Genomic DNA, 23,658 nt, shown 5'->3' on the forward strand with positions numbered 1-23,658 from the left:
TTTTTATATCACATATCCATGTGACTGCAGATCTTTAAGGAGATCAAAAGACTCACACACTGTTGACATATTGCATAGCTACGTAAACGAGCATTATTCCATTACACCGAGTACTCATGGTACTAGTTATAACTACTATACAGTCATTTTATCTAGCATAGACATTACTGTCCGTATATCTCGCACCCTTCTTTATATCAGACACACCCAGCACACTCATGTTCTATCTGTCATACATAGCAGGAAACACTCGGCATTTATAAAGTAAGATCAGGGACAAAAATGAACATCAAGAAAATGTTTAACTAGATAAATCAAATATTCAACCAATTAAATGGCAATACTTGGTCTTTTAATTACAGGCTTCACATCTGAGTTGTGGAGTAGGATGTTCCTGACCATTTGAAATTCTGGTTTTGGCCAATTAGCAAGACATCATTTTTTATAATGAAGTGTTGTGTGATGTTTGTTTTAATTCAGTCTCCAATTTTTCAGATTAACATGTTTTTTAAAAAATGGTATAAGAGAATACATGCAATTTTTATTTTCTTTATCCACTTGTAAGCGATGCGTCTTCCTTGAGAGTTTATTAGTTGTAAGTTGGAGAAACATTTCCCTTTAATCATTTTCCAAAAGCAAATACTTTATGAAGCAGACTACTGCTTTATAAAATTTAATAGAGCAATTACAAGGAATATATCTCTTTTTCTTAGAAATATACAGGTTTTCATTCTGTTAAGTTATTGAAAATGTAATTTTGTTCACTTGCACGCATTGTATTTGATAGATAATTAATGTTTTTTTATGGCACAAATTTGCTTTGCAGGGAATGGTACCATTTGTATTTGTGGGGACCAAAGACAGCATCACTAATGCAACTGTTCTTTTGGACTATCACCTCAATTATTTAAAGGTGAGATTAGGAAAACTACTGATAAATGGAATATATTATTGTAAAATCTTAATAAAGCATGTTTTGATTAGAATTATTAACACTATCCTATTGGTGCTTTAAAGGTATCACAACATAGAAAGATCTCTTTACAGCAAAAAAAAAAAATACAAAGATCCAGTATTTAGAAGAGCTAATGTGCTTTTTATAACATTTGGGTACATGTAAAATATGTTTTTTTGATCTTCAAGTTTATGAAATAGCATTATGAAATTATTTTACTAAAAACTGAATTTTTTTTATATCAGAGTTTTGAGATTTTCACAAATGCCTTCTAATGAAATTCATTTTAAACACTGTGGTTTCCGGAGATTTGGAAGACTTTGTATGCAAAAGTATAGTGAATGTCTAAGGGGTCGATGCAATACAGTGCGCTCGGCCTAGTGCACAGCTTTATGCATGGTTGGACGCACATTTTGGACCCGCTAAAATAACTCCCAATTTAATTATGGGATTAGCGCGTCCAAAACGCATGTCCAAACTAGCGCATAGCTATTCCTTGTATGTACCCGGATAAGTCCAGAGAGCTGGGTTTTGCCTCCCTTCCAGCAGTTGGAGACAGCGAAAAACTTTGAGAGCGCCCTCTCATAACCTGGTGTGCCACCTACTGCTCCTCAGTGTTTCTGTCTCCAGCAGATGGAGGTGGTGCAAAACCTGCAGTTCTGATCCCAAGCGTGAATTTGAGTAAAAAAAAAAGCAAGAAAAGAAAGGGATTTCAGACTTTGGAGCCTCCCAGGAAGTGGTTAGGTCCTAGTGGGACCGTCCTCCCTGGTAGTGGACAGTGGACGAGCAGGGGTTGGGAACCCCAAAATTGGCTCCTGTCTTGTAGCCGGCGGGGTGATAGCTGGTGGTCCAGCTCCCTCCTCCTTTCCCTTCAGCCTTTTGCTGCCTCTGCCAGATATTCAGGGAAGTATCCCTTTAATTTATTTCTTACTCTGTCAAAAAAAAAAAAGCTGAACTTTCTGCAGCTGAGGGGAACTTGACGGCAGGGCTGATTGGCTGCGCAGCGGTTCCCAAGCGATTCTAGTCAGTGGGGAAGACAGGTTGGGGGATTTCCTTCTCTCCCAATTCTTTTTTCACCCCCCTCCCGCGGCTGCTGGCGACTGCCCCGAACTTCCTGCGCCCGACATACTGCGCACGAGCCGGTGCTCGCGCTGTGGAGAATGGCTTTTGGGCCGTGTCTCCTCGGGCTGCGGCGACCTGTGCCTCCCCGGTGGGGAGGGCTCTTCGGGCGCCATTTCAGGTACGATTGGGCAGCATACGAGCACCGGGAGGTTGCGCGCTGCTCAGCAGCTCACGCCAAACCATTCCCCCTAAGCACGGGAACGGCGGCCATTTTGGGCATGTTTTGTGCCGCGGAGGAGAGAGCTGTGGGGGGGTGGGGATCTTCCCTCAGTGCGCTTTCCGGCCAGTACTAGCCCTGTGGAAGGGGGGCTTCATGAGGAGGACCCTTTTTCCCCGGAGGGGAATTCGGGGTCCTGCAGTTTTCTCCGCCAAAATTTATTTTTTTGATGCACCAGACCGTTTTGGCCAGTGGTATCTCTAAGAGGGGACTCCCAAACCCCATGGGGTCCGCCTGCCAAGATTCCCAGGGTGGATGATACGCTGACGGCGACCAGGATCCGCAAAGTGCGGGCCCCATGGTACGGGGAACCACACGGGACGCTTTTCCGGATGATTCGGACCTGGGGGAGGAACCGGTGTACCCCACTCCGCCCCCCTGATGCCCTGGACCTTGAGACCAGGCCTGATCATTTGCCCTCGGTAGAGGGGGATGATCCTGAGGTAGTGTGATTATTTCAGCTTGGCGAGTTGGCACCCCTTATTTCGTATGTACTAGCGGAGCTCGGGGTTGCAGAATCGCCAGTGCAACTGGGTCCAGATAAGGTGGATCCTGTTCTTGTGGGCATGCGTGGGCCCGCTCTGACCTTTCCTCTGAATTCCATGCTCCGACAGAGGATGCTCCAGGAGTGGAATACTCCAGAGACAGGCCTCAAGGTCAGCAGGGTGATGGATAAACTATATCCCCTGCCGGAGGATATCTTGGACCTCCTGAGGCTCCCAAAGTGGATGCGTCCGTTACGGCCGTCACCAAGCGCACAACTATTCCTGTATTGGGAGCAGCGGCTTTGAAGGATCTCCATGATTGTAAACTGAAGAGTTATCTCAAGAGGATATTTGACGTCTCTGCCCTGGGCATTCGTGCTGCAGTTTGCAGCAGTTACATGCTCCGGGCAGGCCTCTGCTGGGTGCAGCAATTGCAAAGTGCCAAGGATCTCGATCCCTTGGAGGCGAAGCAGGCCGAGCGCTTGGAAGCTGTGGTGGTGTGTGGTGCGGATGCCCTCTATGATCTGCTTCGCACTTCCTCGCGTACTGTGGTCTCTGCAGTGTCAGCGCGCAGGGTGCTGTGGCTCCGGAATTGGTCGGCGGATGTTTCCTCCAAAGCTCAGCTGGAGGCACTCACCTTCAAAGGCAAACTCCTTTTCAGAGAGGACCTCGAGTAGCTGATCAAGAATTTGGGGGAGAACAAGGTCCATAAGCTCCCGGAAGATAGGCCTAGAGGACAGAGGCCCTTTTCTTCCGCCTGCTCCTGCTTTCATGGCCAAAAGCGGTTTTGTCAGAGCAGGGCCCCCACCTCGAGCCAGAGGCAAGCCTCTGGGAGGTTTCAGCCTTGGTCGCAGTCATATCGTGGCTGCCGGATGGTCCGGGATGGTGCGGGACAAGGGCCCATCGGGACCAAATCAGCAGAGTGAGTTGCGGCCAACCCATTCCGTGGACCTTGTCATAGGGGGCTGCCTTTCCCTTTTTCTCCAGGAGTGGGTCAAGGTTACATCAGACCGGTGGGTTCTCAGTGTAATAGAACACGGCTACGCATTAGAATTTGCTTGTCTGCTAAGGGACCTGTTTCTGGTGTCCCATTGCGGGTCATCAGAAAAAGAATCCGTAGTTCGCCAGACCCTCTGTCGACTCTGTTCCCTGGGGGCCATCGATCCTGTCCCCCAGTCTGAGCACGGGAAGGGGTGTTACTCCATTTACTTTGTTGTCCCAAAGAAGGAAGAGTCCTTTCACCCCATCCTGGATTTGAAGAAGGTGAACATGGCTGTCAAGGTGCCCCGCTTCCGAATGGAGATGCTCTATTCTGTCATTGCAGCAGTCCGAAAGGGCGAATATCTGGTATCCCTGAACCTGACGGAAGCCTATCAACATACTGATATCCGACAGGACCATCAGAGGTTCCTCAGGTTCATGATTATGGGGCAACATTACCAGTTCTGTGCTCTACCTTTCAGCCTTGCCACGGCGCCTTGGACCTTCACCAAAGTTATGGTGATGGTAGCGGTGGCCCTCAGGAAGGAGGGAATTCTGATGCATCTCTACCTGGACGATTGGCTTATCCGAGCGAAGTTGGAAGTTCTATGCTCCCAGGCAGTGGATGTAGTTGTACGTTGCCTGAGATCCCTGGGCTGGTGGTCAACCTCGCCAAGAGCCATTTAGTCCCTTCCCAGGTCCTGGAATTTTTGGGAGCGCGTTTCGATACCCGAATGGGGAAGGTTTTTCTCTCCAGAAACGGGATTCACAAGCTGCAGGGCCAAGTCTAGAATTTGCTGCGGGCCTTGGTGCCCAGAGTCTGGGATTATTTACAGGTTCTTGGTTTCATGGCATCTACCTTGGAGCTAGTCCCGTGGGCCTTTTCGCATATGAGACCTCTGCAAGATGCATTGCTGGCCTGCTGGAATCCGCTGTCGGAATAATTCCATCTTCCGCTACCACTTCCAGCCACCGCCAGGTCCGGTCTGTCGTGGTGGCTTGCCCCCAGCTATCTGGATCACGGGGTGAATCTGGAGATCCCCCAGTGGATGGCGGTGATAACCAATGCCAGCCTGTCTGGCTGGGGGACAGTGTGTCAGTCCCGAGCAGTTCAGGGTCGGTGGTCACCGGTAGAGGCGACTTGGTCGATCAATCGCTTAGAGACAAGGGCTATTCGGGCACTGGAGAGCTTTCTCCCCCTATTGCGCAATCAGGCGGTCAGGGTATTGTCGGACAATGCGACGACCATGGCCTATATCAACAGATAAGGGGGAACTAAGAGTCATCCTGTAGCTCTCGAAGCGGCATTGCTATTGTCCTGGGCGGAACAGAATTTGGAGATGCTGGGCCATCTTCCCAATCTCCTGTACCAGGGACCTATATTTTTCGATCAGGTGGATCGCTTTTGTCTTGTGGCTTGGCTTTTGAAAGGGGACAGTTAAGGAAGAAGGGTTAGCCGGAGGCAGTTGTATCTACCCTGCTGTGTGCTCGGAAATCAAAGTCACAAGCATATGCTCGTGTCTGGAAGGTTTTCCAGTCCTGGTGTCAACCTCATGGGGTACATCCTGACAAGCGCCCATGACCCTGGTTCTTTCCTTTCTGCGGGATAGTCTCGACAAAGGGCTGTCTTACAATTCCCTGAAGGCTCAGGTTTTCGGCTCTGGGATGTTTTGAGGGGCCCTATCCAGGGTTCTTCCCTGGCGACTCATCCGGATGTGGTGCACTTTCTCAGAGGAGTCAAACACTTGCGCCCACCAACTCACAGTCTCTGCCCCTCATGGAATCTAAATTTGGTGCTCTGGGCATTGTGCGAAGCCCCCTTCGAACCATTGAAGAAAGCCACTTTGAAAGATCTTATGTTGAAGGTGGTTTTTTTGGTGGCTATTTGCTCTGCCAGGAGGGTGTCTGAGCTTCAGGCCTTATCCTGCAGGGATTCTTTTCTCCGCATCTCTGATTCTGGAGTTTCGCTACGCACAGTTCCATCTTTTTTACTTAAGGTGGTCTCAGCCTATCATCTAAACCAGTCCGTGTAGATTCCAGCCTTTTCGTACACACAACTGAAGGATCATCAGGTGAAGGAGCTGAGGAGGCTAGATGTTCGCAGGGCTTTGTTGCTCTATCTGGAGGCTACCAATGGTTTCCAATTGTCAGATCACCTGTTTGTGCTGTGGCACGGTCCGAAGAGAGGCCAGAAGGCGTCCAAACCTACTATCGCTCGTTGGCTGAAGGAGGCTATTTTGTCGGCATATATATATATATATATATATGCCGTGGTCGACCAGTCCTGGATGGGCTGAAAGCTCACTCTGCCAGGGTGCAGGCGGCCTCATGGGCAGAATGTCAGCTGGTCTCCCCACAGGAGATCTGCAGGGCATCTACCTGGAAGTCTCTGCACACCTTTTCCAGACACTACCGTTCAGACATCCTGGATTCAGATGCTGGAAATTTCGGTGCCAGTGTCATTCAAACGGGGCTCTTGTGGTCCCGTCCTACTTAGGAAAGCTTGGGTACATCCCAGCTGTCTGGACTGATCCGGATACGTACAGGGAAAGGAAAATTGGTTCTTACCTGCTAATTTTTGTTCCTGTAGTACCACGGATCAGTCCACATCCACCCAATGAAGGGTTTAGGGGGGGTGTGTGTGTGTGGAGAGCTCGCTCGAACTATTCTATTCTTTTTAGCCCTTTTTTCGGAAAAAATGGCATGGGCTATTATATGGTTTCCAAAACGTTCACATTTCGAAGTTTGGTTCTTCATCCTCTGCTCATTCAAGGGGTAAAGGGAGGTTAATTGAGTTGCATAGTTATTTGAATACTGTTGTTCTGCTTGGGTATGAGTAAATACTGAGGAGCAGCAGGTGGTTATGTGAAGGCGCTCTCGAAGTTTTTTTCTGTCTCCATCTGCTGGAAGGGAGGCAAAACCCAGCTGTCTGGACTGATCCGTGGTACTACAGGAACGAAAATTAGCAGGTAATGACCAATTTTCCTATATCATTCATCACATGTAAATGCCATGTAGATGAGGCTATTAGCTTTGTATCTGTGGGTAATAGTTATTACCCCAGATGCACGTTTTAACACACAAAACTTAACACCAACCCTAGAGCTGGCGTTAAGTCTTCATGCGCTCCACAAAACAAAAAATACTGGTTTCTGTAGTTCCTCCTACTTAATATCGTTGCAGTACTAAGTAGGAGGAACCACAGAAGGCATCATCAGGAAAAAAAAATCACGGTGACCCTAGAAGATGTGGTAGGCCTGATTGATAAACTGAAGAGTAGCAAATCACTTGGACCGGATGGTATACACCCCAGGGTTCTGAAGGAACTCAAAAATGAAATTTCAGACCTATTAGTAAAAATTTGTTACCTGTCATTAAAATCATCCATTGTACCTGACGACTGGAGGGTGGCTACTGTAACCCCAATATTTAGAAAGGGCTCCAGGGGCGATCCGGGAAACTACAGACCAGTTAGCCTGACTTCAGTGCCAGGAAAAATAGTGGAAAGTGTTCTAAAGATCATAATCACAGAACATATATAAAGACATGGTTTAATGGAACAAAGTCAGCATGGCTTTACCCAAGGCATGTCTTGCCTCACAAATCTGCTTCACTTTTTTGAAGAAGTTAGTAAACTTGTAGATAAAGGTGAAACCGGTACGTTAGTATATTTGGATTTTTAGAAGGCGTTTGACAAAGTTCCTCATGAGAGGTTCCTAGGAAAAGTAAAAAGTCATGGGATAGGTGGTAATGTCCTTTCGTGGATTACAAACTGGCTAATAGACAGGAAACAGAGAGTAGGATTAAAAGAACAATCTTCTCAGTGAAAGGGAGTGGGCAGTGGAGTACTTTTCAATATATTTATAAATGATCTGGAAAGAAATAAGACGAATAAGGTTATCAGATTTCCAGATGATACAAAATTATTCAGAGTAGTTAAATCACAAGCGGATTGTGATAAATTGCAGAAGGACTTTGTGAGACTGGAAGATTGGGAATCCAAATGGCAGATGAAATTTAATGTGGAAAAGTGCAAGATATTGCATATAGGGAAAAATAACCCATGATGTAGTTACACGATGTTAGGTTTTATATTGGGAGTTACCACCCAGGAAAAAGATCAAGGCATCATAGTGGATAATACATTGAAATTGTCGGCTTAGTGTGCTGCGGCAATCAAAAAAGCAAACAATGTTAGGAATTATTAGGAAGGAAATGCTGAATAAAATGGAAGATGTCATAATGCCTCTGTTTCGCTCCATGGTGAGACCGCACCTTGAATACTGTGTACAATTCTGGTCGCCGCATCTCAAAAAAGATATAGTTGCGATGGAGACGGTACAGAGAAGGGCGACCAAAATGATAAAGGGAATGGTACAGCTCCCCTATGAGGAAAGAGGTTAGGACTTTTCAGCTTGGAGAAGAGACAGATGAGGGGGGATATGATAGAGGTGTTTAAAATCATGAGAGGTCTAGAATGGGTAGATGTGAATCGGTTATTTACTCTTTCTGATAATAGGAGGACTAGGAAGTCCTCCTATTATCAGAAAGGAGGAATATGAAGAAGTCCTATTATCAGAAGGAGGAATAGGAGGACCATGAAGTTAGCAAGTAGCACATTTAAAACTAATCTGAGAAAATTCTTTTTCACTCAGCGCACAATTAAACTCTGTAATTTGTTGCCAGAGGATGTTTTTAGTGCAATTAGTGTAGCTGGGTTTAAAAAAGGTTTGGATAAGTTCTTGGAGGAGAAGTCCTTTAACTGCTATTAATCAAGTTGACTTAGGGAATAGCCTCTGCTATTACTGGCATCAGTAGCATGGGATCTACTTAGTGTTTGGGTACTTGCCAGGTACTTGTAGCCTGGTTTGGCCACTGTTGGCAACAGGATGCTGGGCTTGATGGACCCTTGGTCTGACCCGATATGGCAATTTCTTATGTTCTTATCAAGCTCAATATCCTGTCTCTGAGAGTGGCAAATAGTAAGAGAAAATGCACTCAGCTGACAACACAGAAGCTCTTTCTTTCATTTCTTTTAAGCATATCTGTTTCCTTTCTCCCACCCTCCCTCCACCTCTCGTCCCACAAGTAGTCACACCCTTCCTCTCCTCTCCCATTGTTCACTACCTCTCAAACTGCCCTCCCAAGCATTCACCCATTTCTCTGTGGACAGACAGAATGGCAGTCCTCGCATATTGTGACATCAGATGGAGACTGGCACGGTACTTTGTTAGCTGTGAGGTACATTAATACTGATGCGCCAGAGTGGCTCCAGTTAGTTTATATCCAGCATTTGAGTCATTTGTTCACCTCATTTATTTTTTGGCTGATGCCTCAGAGGACCTATAACTTAGATACTGCCCCTGAGCAACTGGGTTAGGTCGGTCATACTCCAGGATTGATGGGTGCTTTGCCTGAGGACAATCCATGATCTCTCAGACTGGACTCTTATGGCCTGAAAGTTCATCTATTTTCTGTCAATTGCTTTGGCACATGGATTTAGTGAACTCCAGGTCCTAGTGACTTATCCATCTCATGCAAACTTTTTCACAATACGGTTGTGCTACATGCTCATCCTAAATCTGCCTACATTTGTGTTGGAGTCCATAAAGATGAATAGACATAGCCAGCTTTTTCTTTTGTTTGACACCATTAAGCTTGGAATTCCCATCGCCAAATTCTCTAGTTCTGTTTAGCTAATAGATTACGTCTCCTTTTATGTCTAGGCAAGTCAGGTTCTGGTGATGTACGTCAAAGCTTACAATGTTGGAGCCATGGTGGTATCTGTTGTCCTCCTGAGATCTACTTCAATGGAGGAGATCTACAAAGCTGCCACATAGTTCTCCATATGTTCACATCTCACTACTGCTTCAGCTTGGGCTCTCGATGCAACAGTAGTTATGGAAAATTCTGTCCTATGGAATCTCCTTGAGGTGTAGAATCCAATCCTATCCCTCTCTAGCAGTTCCAGAAAGCTATTTAAAAAAAAAGAGAGAGCATTAGGTTGGCCTGTTACCACCAAAAACAGTCTTGCCTGTGGGCATTGTTGGGGTTTCATTTTTCTTTTTTCTTTTCTTTTTTTTTGTTTGTTTGTTTGTGTTTGGAGCAGCTTGTAGCTTGGGAGTTCCCATGTGTGAGGACTGCCATCCTGTTTGTCTTCCAAGAAAATTGCTCTTACCTTTAGAAGGTCTTCTCTGAGGATAGCAGGATGTCATTTCTCAAAAAAGAATAAAAAAACTGCCTTCTCTTGGAGTTGTTTTCTCAGAGTCTTAGATTTGCTATGGACTTAGGGGCACTGCAGAATAAGGGAAGTGGCCAGGGCTCTGCATAGCCAGTGGGCATGTTCAGAGCTTGTAGAAACGTTGTCAAAATTCTGTGCCATCCTTCATGTGATATCATCCATGTGAGGACTGTCATCCTGCTGTCCTTGGAGAACACCTGTTACAGATAATTAAAGGAAAATTGGTTCTTACCTGCTAACTTTCATTCCTGTAGTACCACAGATCAGTCCAGACTCCTGGGTTTTGCCTCCCTTCCAGCAGATGGAGAAATGTTCTTAGGCACCGCCTCATAACCTGGTGTGCCACCTGCATCTCCTCAGTATTTATCGATACCCAAGCAGAAATATAAGACCAAAAAACCTTAAAAATGAGACACACTAGAAACTTCCTCCAGAACAAGCAGAGGACAAGAAAAATTCATAATTAAATTTAGATAACTCCTTAAAAGGATTATTGAGAAACATGTGCCATTCTTCAGAAGAAATCAGAAAAAGGTACACATCGAGTGGACTCTCCAGAAATAAAAACTCCTGTTCTCCAGAGTGTGAGGCTCTGAACTGATCTGTGGTACTACAGGAACGAAAATTAGCAGGTAAAAACCAATTTTCCTTTCCCTGTACATACCCAGATCAGTCCAAACTCCTGGGATGTACCCAAGCTTCCCTAAACTGGGTGGGACTGTGAGAGTCCCGCTCGAAGAACACTCCCACCAAAATTGTCGACGGCCGGAGCCTGGACGTCCAAGCTGTAGTGTCTGGCAAAAGTATGCAATGACTTCCAAGTAGCCACCCTGCAAATCTCTTGCAGTGAAACCAGTTGGCACTCAGCCCAGGAGGCCACCTGGGAACGGGTAGCATGACCCCTTAACTCCTCTGGGACAGAACAACCGCTACAGATATATGCAGAACCAATAGCCTCTTTCAACCAACGTGCTTTTGTAACCTTTGATGCCATCTGACCTTTTTTGTACCACTTCATATTACAAAAAGATGATCTGACAACCAGAAACTGTGGTGACCTCCAAATACCATAACAAGGCCCTTCTAACATCCAGGTTCAGCTCCTGTGCAAGAGGTGCATCAGGCTCTAAATTCATAAAGGCTGGAAGCTCCATGGACTGACTTAAGTGGAACGCTGAAACTACCTTTGTCAGAAAAGACAGAACCGTCCTTAGAGAGATTCCTTAATCTGAAATTCGCAAAAACGGCTCCCTGCATGACAGTGCTTGAAATTCAGACACCCTCCTGGCTGAACAAATCACAACCAAACAAAACACCTTTAAAGTCCAATCTTTTATGGTGGCCCTTTTAAGATGCTCAAACGGAGCTTCACACGTGCTTTTGAGGACCAAGTTAAGGCTCCAAGAAGGACACACCTGACGAACAGGGGATCACAAGTGCTTCGCCCCTTGTAGGAAATGCACCACATCTGGATGCGCGGCCAAAGATAAAACATGAGTCTTGTCCCGCAAGCAACTCAAGGCCGAAACCTGCAGCCTCAGGGAACTAAAGGACAAACCTTTTGCAAGGCCTTTCTGCAAAAAATCCAAAACTTGTGCCACCAGTGCCCAGCGAGGATCAACCCCCTGCTCCATACACCAAGACTCGAAGACTCTCCGAACATACGCCAAGGAAGTAGAGGTTTTACGGGCCCGGAGCAGAGAAGAAATAACGTCCTCAGGATAGCCTTTCTTCCTTAGTTGCCTCCTTTAAAAAGCCAAGCCTCTAGACAAAAGCGATCTGCTTGATTGAAAAATATAGGGCCTTGATACAGAAGATTTGGTAGAAGACTAAGCCTCAGAGGCCCGTCTACTGCAAGATTTACCAGATCTGCAAACCAAGGCCAGCATAGCCACTCCGGAGCCACAAGGATCACCTTTCCTGGGTAGACCTCTATCCTGATGACCTTGCCCACTAGAGGCCATGGAGGGACATAGAGTGTGTTATTGTTTGGGATAGTTGTGGGTAGATCCTTGGGCCGGTGGCAGATGACCACGCCCCCGGGGGAAGATCCCGAGAGGGACCACCGGTCAGGCTCAGAGTTTGGAGACAGAAACACACACTAGTTCTTTTATTAACCAGTATATTGAACCACCAGAGGTGGCAGTAGTGAGCTGGAAGTGCCCGGCTGGGCGGTAGTCCCTCAGATACTGGAACAGCGATCCCAGGATGGCAGAGCTGTAGGGAAACTAAGTATAGTGAGTAGGCAAGGTATGCAGAGTTCAGGAATAGAACCTTGATGGTAACACTCACACAATATTCTCTTGAAGCAGCCCAGGAGCTGGAATGGATTAGGCCCTCGAGCAGAGAGTACCTGATTCCAGGGAAAGCTCTGAGAAAAGGATGGTAACTCACTGGTGTTGTAGGCAGCGATGACTTCCTGGCAGAAGTGGTATTCAGAAGCAGGTCCAAGAATGTGGGCCCTCGAGGAGCGAGTACCGGTTCCAGAGTGCGACCTGAAAGGCAAAAGAGAAACGAAGCCCCTGAGGAGCGGGTACCCCTGGTAAGTCCGAGGAGGCAGAGTAGCTAGAAGCGTAAGAAACCTTTCCTTGCTAACTCGATTAGTTAGCGAATTCAGAGACCTTAAATATCCACTGCCAGTGACTTCATCTCAGGGGGATGCCCCTGAGGTTCATGCCACTGCTGGTACTTGAGTCGGGACCACGCCGCGTGCGCGCCCTTAGGCTTCTGGGAAACATGGGGAAGTGCAGCGTCTTGCCGGTCCAGGGACGCTGGAGGAGGGCGGCAAGTTGACGCCACGTCAGCCAAACAACCAGCAAGCAAAGAGGGAGTCGCCACAGAGGTAAGGTGGGCAGGGTGGAGACATTAGGCAGCGACAGTCGCAACATAGTGGAACGTTGTGTGGCCAAGGCAGTACAAGGGCATCAACCCCCTTCTGCTCTGTGCTCTCTTCTGCAACTGAAAAACCACTGTGCTTTGGCATTCTTCTGAGTTGCTATCAGATCCATGTAAGGCTTGCCCCATCTGCAAGAGATTAGGCCCATGGCGTTGTCAAACAACTCCCATTCCCCGGGATCCAAATGCTGCCAGCTGATAAAGTCCACTTGCACATTGTCGGAGCCTGCTATGTGCAACACCACTAACAACGCCAAATGTTGCTCCCCACAGGCCACCAGCATCTCCTCTTCCAGAGCCACGGATTGACTCTTGGTTCCTCCCTGACGGTTGATGTAAGCCACCGTCGTCACATTGTCCGAAGCCTGGTTGCCCAGAAGGGGAAAAAAACCTCTCCAAAGCCAACCGCACTGCCCTTGTCTCTAGCCGATTGATCAACCCAGTTTCTTCCTCTGCCAACCATAGGCCCTGCACCGAATGGGCCTGACTCACAGCCCCCCAGCCAGAGAGACTGGCATCAGTAGTCACCACTACCCATTGAGGCACTTCGAGGACCATCCCCTGCTCCAGATGGCCCCACCAAGCCACCATCAAAGACTGGAACTGGCGACTTCTGTAAGCAGCAGTGGAAAATGAAACTGTTCAGACAGTGTATCCCAGCGGGATAGCAGCACTTTCTGTAGAGGTGGCATATGCTTTCCAAGGTCGATGCCATGGAACCAAGGACCTGCAAGTAACCCCAGACCCTGGGCACTCTGGTGTCCAACATGTTTTGAACTTGCGTTTGCAGCTTGACAGTCCGTTCTTCCGTGAGAAAATCCTTGCCCACACGTGTGTCGAAGCATGCAACTAAGTACAGAACCTCTGATGAAGGGTGGCTCCCAGCACAGGGATCTCAGGTGGTTTAAAACTGCATGCCTGCAAATGTCCTCCGACTTCGCTCGAATGAGCCAGTCAGCCAGGTATGGGTGAACCAGCACCCCCTCCTTTCTGAGGGCCACTGTTACCACCACCATTACCTTGGTGAAAGTTCTCGGAGCAGTGGCTAGACCAAATGGAAGCACACAAAATTGAAAATGTTGTCCAAGGATCATGAACCCAAGATACCTCTAATGATCCTGGCGGATCTCGATGTGGAGATACGCTTCTGTTAAATCCAGCAAAGCCAAGAATTCTCAGTTTCGTACCACCGCTATGATCGACCTGAGAGTCTCCATCCGAAAATGGGGGACCGTGAGAACCACGTTCACCTTTTTTAAATCCAGTATTGGACGGAAGGTTCCTTCCTTTGGTACCGTGAAATAGATAGAATAATGTCCTGTATCCTGCTCCTCCCAGGGGCAGGAACAATGGCTCCCAGCATCCTCAGTCTCTGAATGGTCTGCTGATCGACAAATTTCTTTCCTGAGGAAATGCAAGGAGATACTATAAATAGGTTTCTTAGCGGCCGAGCAAATTCTAACACGTAGCCTTCTCCTATCATGCTTAGAACCCACTGATCCGACGTGATCTTGACCCACTCTTTGTAAAAAAGTCAACTGACCCTCAATGAAAGGAACCAAGGAGTGGGCCAGCCAGCCCTCATTGTGTGGATTTGACTCCGCTAGGCCTTGGCCGGAGCCATCCCTGTTTGCTCTGCGTCCATGAAAGGACTGGGGCCAAGACTGAGACCTCCCCGAGACCTGCCTCTGGCCTGTGCCTGGAGCTCTGCTCTGATCCTCCTGAGCGAACCGGTAGAAACCCTTTAGGCCCTTTCGGTTTGTCTTCTGGGAGCTTGTGCACCTCATCTCCGAGCTGCTTTATCAGCTTCTCCGTCCTCCCCAAAAAAGTAGCTTGCTCTTAAAGGGGAGCGCTCCAAGCTGAGCCTTCGATGAAACATCCGCCAACCAGTTTCGAAAGCACATGAGTCTCGTAGTCGAGATCGCACACACCATCGTCCAGGAAGAGGTGCGAATAAGGTCGTATAAAGCATCAGCCCCAAAGCCACCGCTGTCTCTAAGCGTTATACCTGCTCAGACTCCTGGGGCAAGAGATCCCTGGCACTCTGCAACTGTTGCACCCATCTGAGGCTTGCACGAAGCATAAAACTGCTGCATGCTGCCGCCCGGATACCTAGAGCAGAAACCTCAAAAATCTTCTTAAGGTGCACTTCAAGCTTCCTATCCTGGAGATCTTTTAGAGCTACCGCTCCTGCTTTTTGGTGTGGTGGTTCTTTAAGTAACCGCTGATAGAGACATGTCCATTTTAGGTACCCTTAAGTGGATGCGTGATTGGAGAAGAGCAGTGGTGGTCCCGCTACCTACAGTCAGAAGAATTGCTGGACCAGAGGCAGCATGGATTCACCAGGAGAAGGTCCTGTCAGATAAATCTGATTGACTTTTTTTATTGGGTGACTAGGGAATTAGATCAAGGAAGAGCGCTCAATGTCATCTACTTGGATTTCAGCAAAGCTTTTGATACGGTCCCGTATAGGAGGCTTGTGAATAAAATGAGAAGCTTAAGAGTGAGTGTCAAGTGGTGGCCTGGATTGCAAACTGGTTGATGGACAGAAGATAATGTGTGATGGTAAATGGAACTTACTCTGAAGAGAGAGCAGTGTTAAGCGGAATGCCGCAAGGATCTGTGTTGGGACCACTCCTGTTCAATATCTTTGTGAGCGACATTGCGGACGGGATAGAAGGTAAGGTTTGTCTATTTGCGGATGATACTAAAATCTGCAACAGAGTGGACATGCCGGAAGGAGTGAAGAGAATGAGACAGGATTTAAGGAAGCTGGAAGATTGGTTGAAGATATGGCAGCTGAGATTCAATGCCAAGAAGTGCAGAGTCATGCATATGGGGTGTGGAAATCCGAAAGAACTATTTGATGGGGGTTGAAGGCTGAGGTATACGGACCAGGAGAGAGACCTTGGGGTGATAGTGTCTATCGATCTGAAGTCTGCAAAACAATGTGACAAGGCGATAGCTAAAGCCAGAAGAATGCTGGGCTGCATAGAGAGAGGAATATCTAGTAAGAGAAAGGAAGTGATGTTCTCACAGGACAAGCAGGATGGTAGTCCTCACAAATGGGTGACATCGAGGATGGAGCCCTGTACGGAAAACTTTTCTGTCAAAGTTTCAACAAGCTTTGACTGACACTGGCACACTGGGTGCACTGAGCATGCCCAGCCTGCAATTATCCCTGTGAGCCACAGGTGTCTCCCTCAGTCTTCTTTTTTCCGCTCTGCAGTCAGCATAGCGGTTGGAGCTCTGTGAGGATTTTTTAACTAATTACCTCATGGAAACACTTAACTTTTCACTTCAAAAAACACTTTTCCCTGCACAGGTCTCCCTCCGCGTACGTTTTTACGACGCTCGGTGAGTACTAATTCTTATTTTTCGGTCGGTTCCTGTCACTATCTTAAGGCTGTTAACTGACTGAAGCCTTCCCTTCCCCCATTTTTCAGTTAGCTTTAAACAGCTTGCGAGTATCTCTGTGACACTCTGCTTGCTTATGCTAGTGGGGTAGGGATTTTTTCCTTAACTTTAGGACCTCTGTAGCTTCAAGTCCTTCGTTCCCTGGTACCCTCACGCAGTCGATACCCTATCGCTACACCGGGACCCTCCTAAACCGCCCTGGGCTTTTATATGTCATCAGCGCCCCTCCCCCCACGGTGCCCTGATGCCTTTATCCATGTTTTTTGCTTTTCAGTGCTACCAGGCTTTTTCCTCCTACGCACTGTTTTTTTCCTTGGACTTCCTCGGTGCCGTCCCTACCCGGATGCATGCCATTGACGCACACGCTGTTAGTCACTGCCATGCATACTCGAGTCGCCGCCACCGCTGCCCGAGACACTTTTTAACGATCCCAGGGTCACTTCATCGATGCCACCCCCCCTTTTGGGGATGCCATCGATGCCCCATCCTCCCCACCGATGTCCAGCCCTTTTCCATCGGTGGGCATCGGTGCCACATCGATTCGTCGGTGGGCATCGGTGCCGGATGGTCCCCATCGGCGGACATCGGTGCCGGATGGTCCCCATCGGCGGACATCGGTGCCGGATGGTCCCCATCGATGGACATCGGTGCCGGATGGCTTGTCCGTCGATGGCATTGGTGCCGGATGGCCGTCCGTCGATGGCATCGGTGCCAGGTCCTTTTGCATCGATGGACACCGATGCCCAGGTGTTTCATCCATGGGCAGCTATGTTAGAATGCATCCATCGAGGGTAGTCGATGCCAGGCTGCTCCCATCGGTGAAATTCGATGCCCAGGTGGGTCCCATCGGTGGGTATCCATGCCGGCTCGATTCCGTGGATGGGCGTTGATGCCAATGCCAGCCTTATGGCTGGCATCGATGCCCATGCCGATTCCAGGACTGGCGTTGATGCCGGGATGGAATTCATCGACTGGGAGATCCATGCCATCGATTCCATACGTGTCCATATCGATGCCACCGACACACGTGTCTGGGGCACCGATGCCATGTACACTTGGAAATCTGAGTCTGTCCAAATCGATACCGTCAACGTCTGTGGCCCTATAGTTGATGCCCGTGGCCATGCCACAAACGGCATAAATGCCCGCCTCCATGCATCGATGCCCTCGACACCTCCGTTTTCCTTCGGTGTCCTTGACGCCCTATTGATTCGACTTCGACTCAGTCGATGCCGGTATCTTTTTCAATAACGGCAATGTTTTTCGATTATTCGATTCCACATCGTTTCAAAGATACCTATGCCACTGCTGTCAGTGCCCGTCACTGTCATCATTCTCCTGGCCAGTCATCGACGATTTTTCATACCCATTTTGATGATATTCTCGAAGCCCCTTAGGTTGCCTTCAATATCGTCAATACCGACATAGCACCGCCACATAATACCCTCGCCTCCTCACATTGCTCCACGCTTTGGGTTCTTTTTTAAGCCCCGTATTAGCTTAAGACACTCCATTGTGTCAGGAGCAGAGCAGGCGTGCTGACAGTTCGTCATCGATCGCCTTCCAGGACGACGAGGGCTTCCATCTCGGCGCTGGGGAAAGACCGGGCCGAGCACCGTGGCACCCATCATCGCCGACATCGTGATCGTCCGCCGCTGACGCCATCCAGCACATCGGTGCCATCCTTCTCCAGGCTGGACAACGCTCGGGCAGAGCGACATCACCACTGCCATCAGCACTGTTCCTACAGTTTTGGCAGTCCTTGGTGATCCAGAACTTCCGGATCCAGGTCCGACAGCTTCTGCATTGGCGTCACGACACATCGAGCCGCTGTGACGAGGGAAGGGAACATGAGTTCCGTTAGGGCTCCTCTGTTCCTGGCGTGCCCCACCGTCAAGTGGTGTGGGACTATGGCCATCTGTTACACTTAGCAGTCTAAACGCCACTCACGCCTGGCCTGTCTCCTCTGTACCTGTGCCACCATACCGGGTTTCAGAGCGAGATGGACGTTTACGTCCCCGGCCTTACCCTCGAGGACTCTGGAGACCGTCGGAGTCAACAATCTTCACCGGCTCGACTTGCGGCGATCCACGTCGGATGGTAAGTACCCGCTTCGGCGGCATTCCCATAGAGTTGTGTTCTCCCATTCGGACCGTGGTTCGAAAAGTTCTGGGTCATGTGCCTTTTAGAACTGTATTAGTGTCACATATCGCTATGTTAGCTATGTTAGCCACAATATCAGGAGAACCCCTCTATCTTCTTGGGATTGCAGCAGGGCTTCTTCTCTTGTCAGTAACAAGTCCTGTGCCGACCAATGCTCTGACTCTTGGTTCCCTCCCAACCAAGGTCCAGCTGCATTGGCTGATCTGCTAAACATGAGATTCAGCAACCATTGCCCCATGTACAAGTCCACCTTGAGGCCTGGCCACAGGTCTCAGTGTCTCCTTGTACAGCATACAGAAATGCGGGTACCACTTACCGCTCACACACCTGCAGGAGCCTACATGATATCCTCCATTGGGACACCTCCTGGTCTCCCATCTGGTCAGATATCAGAGCGGCCACCCCACCTTGTACCAAAGTCCCGGTACACTCCCCCAGGCGCTACGAAGTGCAGAGGGGAGAAGGGAGGGGGGGTTGGGGAGTTTTAATTGCACTATTCTTTCTTTTAACAGAAAATAGTTACTCTCCGCACATCCTGGACCTAAGAAAATCCAACTTTCTTTAGACGTCACAGGTACAATGGTATCTTTGGTTACCATCATTCCATACTGCAGTAAGTACATTATTTTAATGTTTCTATGTGCTTTATGGTGAGTCAACATTAGAACCCCAAGCTCTGCCGCTGGCACCAGCTTCGGTAAGTGAACTGTCTCTTGCATCACTGTTGGTGAATGCTGTTTTCTCTGCGGAGTGTAACATCATTCACTTTCCTTGCATAGACTACTGCTAACCACTTTCAGTACATGCAAGGAGCTCTCACTTTTTTCAGGACTCACTATACATTTACTAACTGGGATTACTGTCACTGCCATAAATCCCTTCTGTAACACTTCTGGACACCACAGTCTTAAGACCCTCTTGTCCAGCATGCGCACAGACATTCTGATACATTGTTATATGTCCCTGCGCATATTTTCCATAACCTCAGCCTTTCAACTTTTCATGGTTGGGCTATGGGGTTTCTTCCCACTATGCATTTTTCTCATAATTCAAAACTGCTATGGGTTATATTCAGTGACATTCTATACTCAATGGACCTAAGTGGTTTCATTGCTTTCGTCCCTGATTCTTATCCCAGATCGAACTAGGACCTAGTCTCCTTCGACTCATGCTCGCAATTCCTTAGGGTTATAAAGTTTCTCCTGAAAGCTGTCAACCCATTATGCATCTATTGCACTCCAGCATAGTTTCTCATAAACTTCCTGGACGTTGCACCCATGAGTTATGCCCTTATGCCTTCCAATACTGCTTTTGCAACAATTCTTTGTGCATACAGACAGACAGCATAGGGACAATGTGCTTTCCAACTCATAAGCACGCATTACCTCTTAGCTGCTCTGCTAGACAGCTGCGCAGCTCTACCCTTGGCCCTTGTTCACTTCATGTGTCCTTGGGCCACATATCTAAGAGATTTAATGAACGCTCTATCTGACCTTCTCCACGTAGGTTCTATCCTCTCGAATGGTCTCAATTACATGTGTACAGGGCAAATCTTTTAACGCTGAGTTTAACTAAACTTTCCTCGGCGTCTGCATCATTCCATACGATGCACAGGTTCTGCTCCCTGCACATGTTTCCTATGCGTTCCCTTAGATGCCTTTTCTTCCATCAAAGGCCTCTTCAATATATCTCTTCTGCTGCCTCTCGTAGCCAGCATTCTTCTAATGTTGAACTGGGATGGGGTTCAGTATTCTTTTCCCCACTCCCTGACTGAGATCAGTATGCTTCCCATACTTCTCAATCCATCATATCAGTAACCTTTTATTCCCTCACCAGTCAGTCCCAAATCATAGACTTACTGATGTTCTTAGGTTCTGGTAGCATCACAAAACCTTCTAAACATAAATCTTGCCGTTTAATATGGCAGGCTTTACCTCCTGACGCTAAAAAAAAAAAAAAAAAGAGGTATTACCCCTTTTACTTTTCCACCATTTTTTCTTACTCCCTCGGATTCTGTTCTCCAGACATCCTCCACATAGATACACCTTTCTCTTAGGAGGTGTATCGTTTTGGGAGTTGGGTTCCTGTTTTCGGTAATCCTCTCTGAGTCGGCTTACCATGGATTATCCACTGATCAAGCCGCCTCTATTTCTCTAATCACGGAATGAACATATATATTCTCCTTATAAGTCTCATACATTCTACGTTTGAGCCTTTCCATTCCTCTCTTCCACAGTTTGGCAAGGGAACTTCTTTCCCTCTTAATGTCATTCCTGCCAGCAGGGTCCGTGAGTTATGCACTCTTTCCATACTCACCTGACTCCGTTCCTCTGCCACTGAGTAGTTCTACGCATTCAACTTTCTATCCTTTTCAGGTAGATGTTGTATCTCCTTTCCTCAGGAAATACTCTATTAATTTTTCCTAACCTCTCTCTCTCGCCCTAGGGAGAGACTGGGTTTTCCACATTCCTGGACAGTAATGCTGCGCTTACATTCTATCTACATTGCACTGCATTCCATGTGAATTCCACTTGACTCTTTCCTTCATGCAAGGGTCAAGCTGCTACTTCCAGTGGCCACACAGACCTAATCCTTCTGATTAAGTGGTCTATATTTCCTTTCCTACCAACAAGCAGACATTTCACTACAACACTGTGGGTATCCACATACTGTTGTGTCCGTCTTAGCCTTAACAGCTTCCCTTTGGTTACTGCTGCTTGTACTTTATCAGGTTGCAGCCTGGAGTCCTCTCCATACCTTCGCAGCCTATTATTGCTTACATTTGACTAGCCGGCATGCTCCATGTTTGGCCAGTCCGCCTACTCTTACTTTTTTCAATTCACTACCCAACATCCTTCCACGAACCCATTATGGTGTTGCGGATGCCCTCCGTTCCCATTTCCACCTCAGTCGTTACGCCTTTGCGCATCTGCGGTGTATCTGGTGCATTCCCGGGCATCCTCAGCTCGGTACTCACCCATTTGTGAGGACTACCATCCTGCTTGTCCTGTGAGAAAGCAAATGTTGCTTACCTGATGTAACAGGTGTTCTCACAGGACAGCTTTTTAGCTATAAGACGAGACTGAGGGAGACACCTGTGGCTCACAGGGATAATTGCAGGCTGGGCATGCTCAGTGCACCCAGTGTGCCAGTGTCAGTCAAAGCTTGTTGAAACTTTGACAGAAAAGTTTTCCGTACAGGGCTCCATCCTCGATGTCACCCATTTGTGAGGACTAACATCCTGCTGTCCTGTGAGAACACCTGTTACATCAGGTAAGCAACATTTGCTATCCCCTTGTACAGGGCCTTGGTGAGGCCTCACCTGGAGTACTGTGTTCAGTTCTGGAGACTGTATCTCCAAAGGGACAGGATGGAGGCGGTCCAGAGAAGGGCGCCCTAAAAAGATGGATGGTCTTCATAAAATGATTTATGAGGAGAGATTGAAGAACCTAAATATGTACACCCTGGAGGAGAGGAGGAGCAGGGGTGATATGATTCAGACTTTCAGATACTTGAAAGGTTTTAATGATCCATGGTCAACAACAAACCTTTTATGTTGGAAAAAAATCATTAGAACTAGAGGTCATGATTTGATGCTCCAGGGAGGAAGACAGAACCAATGTCAGGAAGTATTTGTTCACGGAGAGGGTGGTGGATGCCTGGAATGCCCTTCTGGAGGAAGTGGCGAAGACTAAAACTGAAGGATTTCAAAGGGGCATGGGATAAACACTGTGGATCCATAAAGGCTAGAGGATGGGAATGAAGAGAAGAACCATGGGGGTGGATTACTGGAGTGGAGACTACTACTACTTGGTGATTACTACCTTTACTCAATAAGCCTTCGCACTGTTAATGCAACTCCAATATTGTTCTCTGCTTCAACGGAAAGGGGAAATGTAGAAAAGAGGATTTGCATTCAGATAACAACCAACAAGGACTGAACTTCACAATCTGGATAAAAAAAATAAGCATGGGGGGTAGCTTGCTTATTTTGGTGGTTACTACCCTAAACCAATGCATATACAGTGTTGCTCTCTGCTTCAACGGCAAGGGGAAATGTGGAAAACAAGATTTATATTCAGACAACATCCAATAAGGTATTGATCTGTGCAGTCTAGGTAAACAAGCATTGGGGTAACTTGCTTGATGCGGCATTTACTACCTTTAACCATTAAGCCTTATGCTCACCTTTGATGCAACTCCAGGATTACTCTCTGCATCAATGACAGGGGATGGCAGGAAATTTGAATCAGTTACCAACAAGGGCCCTGAACTTGATGGTTGATGAAACATAAGTATGGGAAAATAAGTGTGGGAGCTTGCAGGGCAGACTAGATGGGCCGATTTATCTTTTTCTGCCGTCATTTCTGTTTTTATGTTTCTTAAAAGCTCCAGTTTCTTCAGGCAAGGGATAAAGCTTGACCATGACTCTACTGACTTTGAGTCCTGTCTCGGGAGTATCCCACTCCCTGACTATCAGCTCCTTAACCATGCTATGGAAGGAGAAAGTCCTGGCCAGACCCCACAAACCTGCCATGACCGGGTCCACCATATCCTGGTTCGGCTCAACTTGCGGATCCGCTATTCCTAACTCCGCTAGGACATGTGTGATCAAAGGAACCAGCTCTTCCCGTTGGAATAAGCACAACATCTTCGGATCGTCCTCTTCCATGGAAGGAATCTTTCCAGGCTCTTCCTCCTGATCTGACTACCTCTAGGAAGGGGGATGCCATGAGGATCATCCACTGCTGATATCCCCGTGGTTAGAGTCCTCCGAGGAAAGGTCCTCCATGATACACCTTACCACTGGATCCTGAACTTTTCGGACCTGCGTAGCCCCTGGCGTCTCCGAGCGCCTGGGCATTTTCTTGGGTGGCCCATCAAAAAACATACACCTGGAAGAAGCGCTCTTCCTGTGTTTACTGGCCAAATATGCCTGGTGCAATAAGAGCATGAAGTCAGGAGAAAAATGAGGGTGCCCCCCCCCCCCCGGATCCCCTTCCTGGAGATCAGGATCCTCCCAGAACTGGTTTCTCGGGCCTCCTCGGAACTCAAACCACCAAGTAACAGCACTGGAGGGAGATCCCCTCCCCTGCCGCTGTCTCTACAGCTGCTTTGAATGTTTTCAAAATTGCTGCCTTTCCTGCGCTTAGTGGGAACGGGTCGGTATCTTCCTCTGGGG

The 23,658-nt window shown here is 47.8% G+C and overlaps 1 protein-coding gene across 1 annotated transcript in view; it reads left to right on the plus strand.

The window, feature by feature from the left end:
- The window catches only part of FMR1 (fragile X mental retardation 1), a 172,367-nt gene that overhangs the window by 108,448 nt on the left and 40,261 nt on the right, over nt 1-23,658 (plus strand). Inside the window, exon 11 of the mRNA XM_029607747.1 lies at nt 827-913. Coding sequence (XP_029463607.1) covers nt 827-913 — 87 coding nt within the window. The remainder of the gene's footprint in view (nt 1-826; nt 914-23,658) is intronic.

Source organism: Rhinatrema bivittatum, chromosome 6 (assembly GCF_901001135.1).
Source record: "Rhinatrema bivittatum chromosome 6, aRhiBiv1.1, whole genome shotgun sequence".
NCBI lineage: Eukaryota > Metazoa > Chordata > Amphibia > Gymnophiona > Rhinatrematidae > Rhinatrema > Rhinatrema bivittatum.